This window comes from Clinocottus analis, unplaced genomic scaffold (genome assembly GCF_023055335.1).
Source record: "Clinocottus analis isolate CAN_PGR_092001 unplaced genomic scaffold, fCliAna1.0.p SCAF_3, whole genome shotgun sequence".
NCBI lineage: Eukaryota > Metazoa > Chordata > Actinopteri > Perciformes > Cottidae > Clinocottus > Clinocottus analis.
In genome coordinates this window covers 20,102,596-20,116,656 of record NW_027176042.1, presented here as the reverse complement: position 1 = coordinate 20,116,656, position 14,061 = coordinate 20,102,596, and the positions used below count along the sequence as shown (strand labels likewise).

Here is a 14,061-nt window from a genome sequence, read left to right as displayed (position 1 = left end):
CAACAACCAAAGAGACTCTCAGGAAGTGATGTGTTCATTACACACTTGCACACTTCGAGCATTGACTTTCAGTGTTTAGGGCGGCACACTGACCAAACCAGCAGAATTCAGTGCACTGAAAGTACCCGGATGGCCCACTGCAAACGGTCCAAAAAAAAATCAGTGTAAAACGATGGACACTACTGATACTAAACGGGCGCCATCTTGGCTACGTGGCGGAAGCGGAAGAGACCTTTCCGCTAGCTTTTCACTAATTTATTTATATCCTCCTGCCGTGATTGTGGAGGTGTCGCTGTTTCCACATGGGTTGGAGAAAGGGGAACACAAGGGACAAAAATAGGGTAAGAAGTGCGTTCATTTTGTCCGTTTTATTTTCGCGGTATCGCGAGCAGATTTGCGGACGTCACTTCCGGCTTAATTTCGCGGGTGCCGCGAGCAGATTTGCGTCCGTCACTTCCGCCAATTGGTTAATTGGTTGTTCGGTGGTAGACAAGGCAAGATGGCGCCCGTTTAGTGCGAGTAGTGTCCATCGTTTCACACTGCATTTTTTGACCGTTTGAAGTGCGCCATCCGGGTACTTCCAGTCCACTGAATTTTGCTGGTTTTGTCTGTGTGGCGCCCTAAGCACTGAAAGTCAGTGCTCGGTAGTGAACACGGCCACACTCCTGTTTAATCACACGGAAGTACATCACACTACACAGTGCATAGTAGTTAGCACGGGTCTGAATACTTCCTGCAGGTGTTGATCTGCCCTTATTGTTGGCCAACAACTCGGCAGCAGATTGCTGGATGCAAAGTTATCAGTGCGTCCCTATATCTGAAAGATCCTGCGGTGGATCGACCGTATCGCGGCGGAGCCTTGGCAACAATAAACAAACACCGCGCTGCTGCCCACGTTCAGCTCCAGCAGAGCGCCCGGGCGCAGTGATACCATAACAGGGCAAAGCATTCCCTCTGGGTGACTATGGCTTTCCACTCCGTCACCCTCGTTGCTCTATGTAAAATAGCCATGTTGGTGCATTTGCAGACAGAGAGCAACCTGAGAGACAGTGAGGTGTAATCACACACACACACACACGTTTGTGTCGCTTCACCCTAACAGGGAGGAAGAGTTCTGCGAGATAGCGCGCCAGTCGCACGGAGAGGAGAGTGCTGAAAGCAGCACCAGCCATGATCTCTTGTGTGTAGACACTTAATGTGTACACAAAGACGCTGGCTTGGCCGCTTAGTGTTTCCATTGCTTACGCTCTGCGTTAAAGCGGCGTGTCCCTCGTTTCCAGACGCCCTCAGCTACCGGGCCCCATCTTCACCTCTCCTTTTGTTCAGCGGCAGGAAAACAACAGCTTGCACCCCCCATCCTCCCTCCTCCCCATGTGGATTAATTAAATTGCTGCAGCGGTTGCCGTGTGTCACCGACTAGACCCTTAGCGTGGACCTGTGGGACGGGATGGGTGTATAGTTACAGCGTGAAGGGCCTGGTAGTGAGGGCTGGGAGAAGGGAAGGTGACGACACGCAGGCGCACGGGGAGTCTGGTTGATGGGCTGGAGGATGAAGTCTGACTCTGCGGCAATTAGAAATCCAAAAAAAAAATGTAGATTTGGCTTCTTCTTCTTTTTTTTTTACCAGACAGATGGCTTCTGTTGTAGCGCTTTAGCCCGCAGCAGCATGAATGCACAACGTCTGAATAAACTGGAGGCCTTGTTTCTCAATAGACTCTACGGCTACAGCGGCTTTCATTCAAATTGACACCCTGATACAGAGTCTGACTGCACCTCTGAGACGCAGATAAGAAGACTCTCCGGCTATTTTGGAGCTCTCCAGGCCCGCTGCAGGCCAGCATCCACCACTTCGGATCGGACAGATGGTGGTTTAATTTCAGAGGTTTCGGTTATTCGAAAAGTTACTCGAAATGACCACAAAGAAAATTAGACAACTGCAAAGAAACAAATTGAGGCAAAAAGGACCAAAATAGCTGTGGAGAGACACAAAGAGATTCACAATGACTTGCTCCTATTCGTAGGGGAGCTGGCGGGGCCTTTTGCGCAGCTGAGTCCAGGAGCCAATTGTCTCATAATTCGCTTATGACTTCAACGATAGTTTTCTTTTTTTTTTTTACTTCTTGTAAGTAACCTAATTCAGGCACAATGACAACGACAGCAGGACACAGTTTCAACTCTCATCTGACAGATTAAATGCACTCATCTATGATTCATGATACACCAAAAAATAACAAAGACAAACTATTTTGAGCACCGATCCAAACATCAAAAAGTGCAGTTTGTTGCGTTTCTGACGTCTTTCATCTCGACTCAAAGCTTTAAAATTCACAAGCGGCTGAAGTGAAGCAGTGGGCTGATAATCAGACTGAATTGTGGGCGACGATTCAGAGCTTTCAGGCCCCTCGAAGAGTTTCCACCTACACTTTTCTGCTGGAAGTCAAACACAACAACAGGCCTTCAACACAAATCCTGCTTCTGAGCAGAGACATGACATCAGTTGGACAATGCTGCCACCCTCAGGTACAGCTGTGAACTGCGGTCATGAGGCCTTGAGTCTATTCAGGTGATTCATTCCTGGTGAACAGGACAGGATTGGTGGATTGTTTCCTACATTTATTTCCACAGAGTAACAACGCAATGATGCGTCTGCCTTCTCTCTCCCCACTCAGCGGTGTACATCCTCCTCGGTGCAGGAGGGTTGATGATGATCGTCGGCTTCTTCGGTTGTTTTGGTGCCGTGCGTGAGTCTCAGTGTCTTCTGGCATCGGTGAGCAGTGGTTCTATATTCATGCACAGCGGTGTCATATTGTGATGTTTTTAGTCAGTTCACAGCAGGTAGAAAAACTATATGAAATGTGTCAGTAGACAAGCATGCAATTATGAAAATAGAGAATAAAGTTTGTATTATTACATGTATAATATATATATATATATATATATATATATATATATATATATATATATATATATATATATATATATATATATAGTGTTACATTGTGACTGAATATTCCCAATTCATAAAGTATGAATGGCATTACTTATTTCTAGGAAACTCACCAGGAAATTATAGGAAAGTGACAAAACAATATTAAAGACCAATAATTAACTTATATATACATATAATAAGCTTCTTTTCTGTCCTGCAGTTCTTCGCTTGTCTTCTGATAATCTTTGGAGCAGAGATTGCTGCTGGAGTGTTCGGATTCCTAAACAAAGAACAGGTAAAAATAAAAAAAAAACACTTCAGTAATTCTTATTTTTAAAAGCAGATTTCAATGTATACGAAAACAGCATAAACTCTGACGACTTTGTTGCTGTCTTGTCCCAATAACAGATTGTTGAGGAAGTCCAAAAGTTTTACATCAACTCCGTCACTGACGTCACCACTCCGAATGCCACCGCGATCCCATTAATTTACCACACAACTGTGAGTAAAACTTGGTGGCGACGATATACACTATCAGCATCACATATTTCATCTTTTTCCTTTTTCACATCCGCAGCTGAACTGTTGCGGAGGATCCACGTCAGACGTGACTAACACAGCTTGTCCCGAGGAGGAGGACGTCAAGGTAAACCCTCATGCCTGCTACGCCATGTCCTACCACACGGTGGCGGTGGAGGGCTGCTTTCAGAGGAGCCGGTTTGCTGCCATTCAGTAATGGTGTGGTTTTGCATCAGCAGAATGATGTGCAGCAAATCCAGGTCATTGGTTTTGTTCATTTGGAAATAAAAGTTTGCTTCTGAAAAAAAAAGATCTGAACCCGAAAGATTAAAATTCAAAACTGTAAAAAAAAAAAAAAAAAAAAGTTGAAGATATAAAATCTGTTACTGAAAACTGAAATAATATATTTTATTCAAGAAAAAAACAGAACTGAATCCAAGTTATATTTAATCCCCACATACCTTTCATACACTTATTTTAAAGTTTTTTTGCAAAACTTGAATTTTCAGGTTCCATTTTTTTTTTTTCAAAACTATTTCCTGGATTTGGCTCTATACGACACGTGTATTAACAATGTGAATACTTTCCTGTTTGTCTTTAAGGACTGCCTCACTGCGATAACAGAGTTCTTCAATGAAAAGATGCATATCATTGGCTACATTGGGATTGGGATCGCAGGAGTAATGGTGAGCAGCTCCAACACGTTGCATTTGAATCTAACCATTTCACGCTGGGTTGTGCTAATTTACATGAAGCTCCACACGTCCTAACACGTCCCCGTTGTGCGTCTAATTTCAGATCATCGGAATGATCTTCAGCATGGTTCTCTGTTGTGCCATCAGGAACAACAGGGAGGTTATATAGATGGTGAGTTGACCCCAACCTCACCAGCCACGCGACCCCTGACCCCCTTCATAAAAACGCCAAAGTTACATTTCAAATATCATTTCTCATCGTCCAGAGAGATCTGGTGGGGGAGTTTACTGAATAAACCCCAAAGAGAGAGAGAGAGAGAGAGAGAGTTCAATACATCCCAGTTGTCCACGGGCCAAATTCCAGACGATACGCTGGATCGTTATCTTCACGCCTTCTCCTCAACTCCACCAGCGCTGGGAACGATCATTTCTCCGCTCCTCTGTACGTAACACGCGCTCTGCTTTTTGGCACAAGCCTGCGACATTCCTCTTTGTCTTGTCACACAGCGCTGCACTGTGAGCTACTAGTCAGTGCATGAAGCCTTCTTTGACACAGGAATGTGCTGTAAATATGGACAGCTATTTTATGCACCTGCAGTTAACTTTATTTATTGTGCCATTTATAGCCCGTTTTTCGTGTAATCAATACTACTCTGTGTGCTTAAACGTTTTGAGGACTAGCCGACCTTTGCCGAGTAGATTTCCATTACGTGCCTACTTAGTCAAACAGGAAACGAGCCGCCAGCTGAGGCACTATTTACCTACATCTTGTGATTTCAATATGTACATATTGGCTGAATGCCGCCACTGTCAAGTATTTCTACTTTAAAGCACAATAGAGGAAGTGTAGATGTGATATTAACCCAAAGGGTTAGGGAAGGTCTGATGATAAACTGCCACTCTGTGAAACTCCTAATTCATCTAAAAGGTCACGAATAACTCTTCTGTCTGTACATGCGTGTGAACTGTAACAGTGAGCTAGTTTGCATTTTGTGGGGAATTATTTTGGATGTAAATTTTGTTGGTGTGCCAATAAGATGTGGATTATAGAATAATATAGTTTCCGCCAGGATGTTAACCATAATAAAAACAAATATTGGGTGCTTTTATTGAGGAGTTTGATTATTTATCGGACCGCGAGGCACGCTCCTGTGAAGTCTGAGGATTTTGTTCCGTCCCAATGTCGACTCATTGGATGTTTTGAGCCCTTTGTGAAGACTTTTCATGAGTGCATAGTTCTGCAGACTCTGCCCAAGGTATTACCCACAATTCACCATTTAGCAGGTGATGTCAGTTAAGTGCCTGAGGGATTTCAGGGTTTAAGGCCTCAGGGGGAATGAAGGCAGCCATTTAAATGCTAAATCAAGATTAATATTGCTGGTTGGATGATGGACAATGAGGACAAAGGACCCAGGACTTTAGAAACAATACATCGACGCATTTGTTAAACTGTCATTTTGTTACATTTCTTACCAAACAACTTAAGTACGATGAGCGTTTAATCAAAGCCTTTAGATGAACAGACCTGCAGTGACTGGGTCAGTAAATATAAACTTTAAATAACTGTAAATAAACCCCAACCCTCATCTCTGGCCCAAACAAAGCTAAAGCCGCCATTTTGCTTCCTCCATTCAACTAAAACAGTTATTGCTGGTTTCCCTACATCTGCATTACACTTATTAATGCTCAGCAGTCAAATCAAGATATGAACACAGGAGTACATTGCAAAGTTTAATGTATATATATACACACGGTATGTACAAAAATTCATCACAAAAACAGAAAATATCGTAACAGTCATGTTTTCAATGATCAGTCGCAGCAATAATGCTTTTTTTTTTTGAATAGAGAAATATCTGCTCCGTTAAGGCATAAACCCCCAAAACAGTATAGGTTCAGGTATGCATAAGTTATTGTAAAGGTAACGCAGACAAACATACATGTAGACGAACAAACGGATAATGTGCATGACTGCATCTTAAGTTTCTGCAGGTAGTAAGATACAAACTGCACTTCACAGACTACTAGTCAACTGTCAAGTATATAACAGGGCGCAGTATGGTTTGGCAAACCATATGGTCCCATGTCAGTAGGAAGGTTCATGATCAGTGAAATTGAACTCGTACATTTGAAAGTTATCAATGAAAATATATATATTTTTTTAAATAATCCCTTTGCAATAAATTGTGTAAATTGTGCCCCATGTGTCTCCATCTAAAGCCTTCCAACTCAAAGGCGTTGTAACATGAGACAGCGATGGAAAAGGACTCCAAAAAAAACAAAAAGACATACAAAATACAAGCTGCTGCATTGCGCAATTGAAAAAGTAGCATACTAAATATGAAAAGTGATAACATGGAAGAAAACACACACAAAAAAAAATGGGTGGTTCTGTTTGATAGAGATGGCTCCTGCCCCTCACAGAGGGAAACGCGACCGTCTCGGGGACAAAGAAAGAATAACACTGCAACTCAGAGTCCCCGTCGCCCAGTAAGGCCAACAGCTTCAAGTGCAAACATTGGCCCCAGCCTACTGAATAAGTCACAAAAGTGTTTTAAGTGCAACACAGCTGTCAGAAGTTGAAATCACAGGTCTTCATTTGCCTTTTCTGGCCGATGGATTTGTTTGTTGCTGTAAACTGATGGGGTGTAGCTGCCAGTTCTTCAACCATCCACGCTCAGAAAGTCCTACGCATGGCCGGCAAGGCGATAGCCGCTTACGCCGACAGGAAGTTTAGAGGAGTGTTGTCCAGGATGTATTCGCCGACTCCAGCGAAGTACATCACCTGAGCGATGCCGAAGAGAGGAGCGATGACCAGAGCTCGACAGCCGGCGCCTTTCAGGAAGGCAGAGGGTCCCTCCTTTCGCATTATTTTACTGTGGAGAACCAAAAGGGAGGAGCTTATTTGTAGTCTCACACACACACAAAAAAAAAAATATGGGGAGGTATGAAAGTGGGTGAAGCATCTTACCTCACACAATCCACAACTCCGTTGTAAGCCTCCTCAGTGGGCCCTTTGTTCAGCGACTGCAGTCTCGTCTTCACCACTGGAAAAATATAAAGACAAAATATTGAATTTCCTTTTAGAAAAGAGATCATTTTCACTGACGATCCAGCAAATTGACAAACGTGGATAGCATTCCTCTCTGTGGAAGTCTGTAACTAATGGCTGTAACTAAACTAATCTATTTTGATCTCAGAAATTACTTAAGGGAAACTAACATGCCATCAATATTATTCAACAATTTAAAAACAAGTTTGGAAGATAAGATTGTGGTGCAAAGTCAAAATGCTCTCGTCCATAAACCAGCGTTTCAGTGTCAATGTGACCCTGAACACAACGTAGCCCTCTCACATAGTCATGTTTTCATTTTTGAAAGGAAAATAAAATGAAAAAAATAAATAAAAAATTCCAGGTGGAAACATTATCCTGGCTCTCGAACTCACCGTCACAGGGGTTAACAGCCACCGCGGCGGTAGAACCCGCCACACAGCCGGAGAGGAAAGCCCAATAGAAGGGAGACGACTCCTCGGCACTGGGTTTGCCCAAGCTGTTCAGGTTGGCAAACAATGGGAAGTAGACCATAGAAAAGGGCACATCCCTGGAAGAAATAAAACAAAAACTGAAAACCTGATGGACAGTAACTGATCTAACAAGTTGACACAGTTCCAGTTTACAGTTTTTACCTCATCAGCGTGGCCCCCAACCCTTTGTAGAGGCCCTGGATGCCCTGATTGTGGAGCAGCTCTTTGGCGATCTGTGTGGCCGACACGGCTCGAGGTGCCGAGACCACCGCGCCCGAGTTGTAGGAGCGCCGGATCACGGTGTTGGCGACCACAAGCTTAGTGGGAGACATCATGACTGGCTTCTGCTGCTGGGCTGCTTTTGAAAGAAAGAAAAAAAAAAAGAAAGACTAAACGTGTTAATAGACAACACACAATGTCACCGATTTGAGTCCAGCGCACACACATGGAGGATTTCGCAATATCAACATTGCACAATTCTCACCAAGTCTGCCCGCATCCTGGAGCTGTATCTTGAGCATTTCCATGGGCGTGGTGACGACCACCTGGCACATGCCGGCACCGCAACCCGCCAGCATCTCTTTAAACACCGTCAGCCCCTTCCTGTTAAGCGATAAAAAAAAGAAGTATTGAGTAACGCAACCGATGGTACTTTATTTACCAGAAGTGATGATGAGGATTTCATGAGGCGACCCTGCTTACCCGTCCTTGGAGAGGTGATGCCTGAAGAGGTCATTAGCAGCCAGCTTGATTGCCTTCTCGGGGGTGACCAGGGCCAAATTTACGGCAGCGCCTGAAGAAAAACCGACACGCAGTTAGTATTTGAGTCACAAACGGGTTCGCGTTCAGCACATGAATATTCCCTTCCACTAGCATTACAAGTCTATTAGTCCATCATATAGCTTATCTACACACAGACAAGACAAATGCTCAATATATAGTAGCTTCAGACATGATAATGGAGGGGGGTTATGTCAAAAGAAAAGATAATAAAAACAAGTTCTAAAAGGAAAATGAGCCGGGCAACAAACAAGAGGAAATAAGGAGGGTGATGAAAAACCAGAGGAAGATACAAACGTCAAGTGTGTGAAGAACAACAAGTAAGGAAAAAAAGAAAGAAAAAATAGCCCACTTTGAATAGAGAAAACTTTAAGAAAGAAGTCTAAAGAAAAAGCTACACGTCAGCGAGTAGCTAATGACGGTGAAAAGATGTTAAGTGAAAGGACAGACTGGATCCTTGACTATGTTCTGTGTGTGCAGACTTTCAGCAAACCTAAAAGCTGATCTGTGAGGCTGTTGGTCATAAAATAAAAACCACAAAGTAGTCCGCCACAGTCATGTTTAAAAGATCAACCAAAGTCTGCAAGGACACGTCTTCATAGTCGAGAAAACAAGGATTGGCGACAAGAAGTTGACAGGACAGTGAAGAGACAGCCAAGTAGTTATTAACAAGAAGTCGAATTACAGAACATGTAGATGGCAAAACAAAAACGTGTGCCTATAGTTTTAAATAGAGCAATATTGTAAGAACCATTATATGATTTGCCTCCAGCGTGGCTGCGCCTTATCGGCTAGCCTTCAATATCCCAGGGGGACCCACGTCTGCAATATGAAAAACACAGATGCAAACAAACAGCTTTCCTCACACAAGCAGAGACCCAGAATAAAAAAAAGGTCTCCATTTTTCTCATAATGAACTATGTCCACAAGATTTGTTATCTTTCTTTGACATTAAATTAAACAGTGTTGTCTTACTTACTGCATGACTACTATTAAAAACAATATATCAAAAAAAAGGTACAAAAAACAAAACATGAGAACAGCTTTGGCCTCTTCCCTTTTATAATTTAATTAGTCCAATTTAAAATTATACTTTTAAGTCAAGCAACTCATGCAATCTAAGCACACTGCATCTGAACAAACTAAGCAATGTTCAAACCTCAGCATAGAGAGATCTTACTTTCTCCTTCATTTAATCCTCTTTACATGTTCAAGCCTACTGTTTATATTCAGATGAGCATAACTCTTACCTCTGTACATGCCAAAGTACCCCTCTGATCGGACTGTCTTGACAAGGCAGTCCACCCTGCAGAGAAAGAAAGAGAGGAAAATGTAGCAGATTAGAAAGAAACACTTGACAAAAAAAAAAAAAAGGTTCAATTATTAGGTTATTGATGGCGATGATAGCTTATCAAGACTCAATGAAGCGAGCGCCTCTTTTACATTAACACCGACACGCGCTTAGCGGGGAAATGGAGCGGAACATTTCCGGCCTTTAAAGGGCATTTGGATCGCTTCGTTTCAAAAAGGAATGAGAAAGATTTATAGTCGTCGTGGTCCATTAAGTTAGGAATTCCCCTAAAATCCATACATTCATCGTGATACGCTGCATGAGTCATTGTGTCAAGCAAGAACCGGATCGTACAGAGTAGTGACAGGTTGTTGTGAGAGTAATGAAAACACTTACATGCTCTTGTAGACCTGCTGACCTTGTCTCTGATTCTGCAACCTGGTCTTTGCCAAGTCAATGGGGAAGACACAAGTAACCCCAACAATGCCGGCGATGCCGCCATTAATGAGCTTCGCTGGGAGGCTAAAATGAGACAAAACAAATATGAATGAAAAAGGGCTGGAATAAATGAATCAATGACAGTTTGTTAAAATGTTGAGGATTGGATATGTCACATCTGTTCAATAGCATTCTAAATCTTACTATGGGGCTTTGGTAGAAAGTTTTTATATTATAGATAAAATGATTTTTTCGACAAGAAAATCAGTGGAATATTTTTTTTTTTTAAATCACTGATTAAGATGTTATGTCTGTCACAATTTTCCGAAGGCCCATGATAATGTTTATACATGACTTGTTTTAGCTCTGGTGCTAATAATGGAGACTAATTAAATATAAATTATACCACGTGCATGAGACTCACCTGATCTGCTTCTGAGACATGATGACTTTGTAATAAGTAAAGGCAGAGGTGTAAAACAGGTAGTGCTTGTAGATGCAGGTGTTTCTCCGTCAAATCAATGCGTAGAGTCCTGGAGAAGGGAAAATGGGAGGAGTTACTCCAAAGAATTGATCAGCTTCCTGAGTACCCAGACTGTGACGTGCATGTCCTTTATCTAAACCACAGCAGAGGCTTTGGATTATCTAAAGCGCCTCAGAGTCACGGGAGCGCTGAGCTACTTGCAGAATGAGTAGTACAACGCGTGGGCGTGTCCTCACGCGCATGCCGGAACACCATACATGGTCAGTCAACTTCCCTTCATGGCGATAGACTTCAAAGTAACGTTATCATGCAAGTTGAGGCGTGAAATGAGACCAACTTGGTTTGCAAACCGGAGTTTTTAAATTGCCGTCGATGCAAATGAACAAGAAAGGGCTTATATTATCTTTGCAAATATTAACCTTTATCGGGTTTAAAGAAAAGATTGTGCATTAATGTGTCAAGCCATGCAACAAAAACAAGTTACATATTTAGAGATAAAGCGCAGAAACTATTTCCACACATTGTCTCATAAAGAGAGAAATACAGAAGTGAAGAGGATTTCTGGTTGGACAGCGCTGGTTAGTTTCAATAAGATACACGTTCAGTCCAACACCGACCCTAGAAGTGAACGAGCTGCTTATCTCGAACAACTTAACGACATACGTCCTTATAAATATGAATAGTACTCACCAAAAGATTGTCTTGTGGTAATTCTGTCTGGTTGTTTCAAACCGCTACTTCTGTTTCCGTGTGACTCGGGCACCGGGCTGTCTGCTGATATAGCTGTGAGGAGAGAGTGGAAATTTCCACTGAGTTTGTAAGAGGGTGGTGGGCGGAAATACAACGCGTCACCGCACAGACAGGTTACATACCAGCAGCCGATTGGCTCCTTTGGACGCGCTCTTGTTTCATTGGAAGGCCGATGCGTCAATCTTCCTATCCGCCAATCAGACAGCAGCAAGGGCGTTGAAGGGCTGGACGGTGAAAGAAACCATTGTTCATCGACCATTTATTTAAATGATTATGGTGCAAGGTAAAATAAATACAAATGCTGAACGCATAATTAAATTTAATCTTGTAAATTATTCAATTAATTTGGGAGGGATTACGCCTAAAGTAGGTAGAAGGGTCAAGGCACAGTCCCCTTGGATCTTGAGGTTAAACTAGTCCAACTCCCTTTGTACATCTTCGGTTGAGATCATCATGGTGTTTAGAACATTCTGGTAAATTTGAGAGATGACCTCATCCTGAGCTACTGTGGGTGGAAAAGAACTAAGCATACAAATGCATTAAAGAACAATGTTGAGGCACTACTACTGCTACATTTAAGTGAAATAATTAACTTGTACCTCCACTAACTATCTTTACATTATCCTGCATCATGCGTTATTTGAGTGTTGACACTTTTACTTGTAAACTTTAGATTCTGGTACTGCTACTTTAATGTAAGCAGTAGAGTGTAATTCCTTCATGCTGTCCTCGGGACTGGTGACGTACACATACAAGGAATTTAACACATACACAGAGAAAGACACACATTAAACAAGATAGACAAAGCTGAACACATCTTACCACACTCTCATTCCTTTCTCTGTTAAGCAATAGAAAACCAACCTATTTTGCATAACCAAACTAAAAAGGGTGTATCTCTGCAACCACTGGGGCTATTTGAATCATTCGGGGGTGAGAATAAAAGGTACACATGTGAGATTTTGTTCAAATGTTCAAATATCTGTCCATATGTTATTGGTTAAGAGTAAATGAAGATGACACAGAAACAAAGGAAAAGGTTTCAGGTCCGCCTAGAAAAAACTTTCAGGATAATCATCTTTTTGTGAAATGATGCAGCTGTTTGGTCCAACTCTGACCTAAATTATATCACACTATGTGAACATTATCTCTATAAACGTTGACTTTGAAAGTAGAAAGTAGAACACAGTTAGAGAGGGTTTAGTACAAAGAAAATTCAGACGAGGTCTCCACAATTTGCATTGGGGGACATTTGCGAATATCTGTGACGTTTCAATTTTTTCGTGTACCAAACCATATTTTTTTATTACTTATGGCGTTCAATACTTCCAAATACAACAGCTTCGGGCTTTTCTCTCTCCATAAAACAAGCTATTCTTTACAGTTTTATATAACAATCGTTCAGTTTCCCCTCATAGGACAGGTATTCACAGGTATGCCGGGTGCAACATTTGTATAAGGAGTTGCCTGGAAACCAAACTAGCCTTCAAGCTCTGGTTTTAATTGTGCTGACGGATGCGGTTTACTTCGCATGCTATTAAAGAAACAGGTTTAACTGAAAAAGAGAAGCACACTGTGGCTTCACCTTGGGTAAAGGATAGTTTGAATAGAAAAGTATTGAGGTGATGAGACAAACGAGGTCTATCTTGTGTCTCGGTTAAATCTGAAATAAAGGTCGGTCCATCTAATTACTCAAAGGAGTATTTCAAATGTTTAATCAGACCATCTGATGGTTCCATTTGTATGTGCCTTGGGCGCATTGTATACAATAACAATGTAAATGCCAAAGAATTTAAACTGGTTCATCTTGATTTGGTTTCAGACACATTTGACCCCACGAGGGAACCTGTCCTTCACTTGTTCGGCCACATTACTTTAAATTAGACGTGGGCTATTTTGATCAGTATCTTTTGTATTTGAGTTGAAATGTAGAATTTAGATGATCAAGGAGCATTTTAACGTTCACTATAAACCTTGTCGACGTCAAAAGAGCAATGACGCAGGTGAATAGTCCAGGGCTTGGGCAAATATAACAAGGAGAAGACCCACACTTTTGCTCCGTCACACTCATGCATGAAAGCTTCACATTCACAACAACCGACATTGTGCCCTGTTTTTTCCTGCTCTACTATACCGGGAACTTTACATGTTATTAACGGGATAAATCCTATACTCGCATCTCAACTACATAATTGCTTTTTGGAATAGTTTGTGTGTGTTGAAGATCATTGGATAAGCAAAGTGATGTAACATATATATTCTGTTCACTAGATTAACGTACAAGATTGATACTGAAGAATGTATACGCTCTTGCACTGGTTTGTGTTGTCTCTTTTTCTTTCTTTTTTTTACGAGCAAAGCAATCCTGCATGTGCTATTAAAGCAAACTGAAGTAAACTAAATCATAAAAAAAACATTAGTAGTCAAAATGTAACAGCACCGAGGCACAGTTACAAGCAACGATGAGGGGATCATAAAGTCATTAGGACACATAGTCTGAGAACAAGGACGTCTGCATACAGGTTTGTGTGAACCCTTCAGGTAGATGTTCAGATATATTCAGTAAGAACCAAAGGCACTAAAGGAAAAGTTAGGGGATCAGGAGCTGACAGTGAATGTCGGTATTACATTTGATATTAAACTATCCAGT

General features: G+C 41.9%; 2 protein-coding genes across 5 annotated transcripts in view; one reads left to right on the top strand and one right to left on the bottom strand.

Annotated features, from left to right (window-relative positions):
• The window catches only part of tspan2a (tetraspanin 2a), a 356,749-nt gene that overhangs the window by 9,124 nt on the left and 333,564 nt on the right, over positions 1-14,061 (top strand). Inside the window, exons 3-9 of one of the 3 annotated variants that reach the window (XR_011078615.1) lie at positions 2,670-2,767; positions 3,150-3,224; positions 3,338-3,430; positions 3,507-3,575; positions 4,051-4,134; positions 4,247-4,315; positions 4,410-4,470. Coding sequence is in view for 2 of the 3 variants with exons in the window: in XM_068595011.1 (XP_068451112.1) it covers positions 2,670-2,767; positions 3,150-3,224; positions 3,338-3,430; positions 3,507-3,575; positions 4,051-4,134; positions 4,247-4,312 (485 nt within the window). In the remaining variant the exon portion in view is untranslated. Of the gene's footprint in view, positions 1-2,669; positions 2,768-3,149; positions 3,225-3,337; positions 3,431-3,506; positions 3,576-4,050; positions 4,135-4,246; positions 7,304-14,061 lie in introns of those variants that run through there. The other 2 variants (XM_068595011.1, XM_068595010.1) reach the window with 2 other exon arrangements.
• On the bottom strand, positions 5,874-11,479 carry slc25a55a (solute carrier family 25 member 55a). 2 transcript variants are annotated; one of them, XM_068595008.1, is made up of 10 exons: positions 11,352-11,479; positions 10,602-10,710; positions 10,136-10,261; positions 9,699-9,754; positions 8,371-8,461; positions 8,153-8,271; positions 7,831-8,026; positions 7,591-7,745; positions 7,115-7,190; positions 5,874-7,019 (listed from the first exon to the last, which is right to left on the bottom strand). In XM_068595008.1, the coding sequence occupies exons 2-10, from the start codon at positions 10,619-10,621 to the stop codon at positions 6,860-6,862; spliced, it is 999 nt and encodes a 332-aa protein (XP_068451109.1). In that variant the 5' UTR covers positions 10,622-10,710; positions 11,352-11,479; the 3' UTR covers positions 5,874-6,859. The 2 variants fall into 2 exon arrangements, with proteins under 2 accessions (XP_068451109.1, XP_068451110.1); XM_068595009.1 differs by having other exon boundaries at positions 7,831-8,023.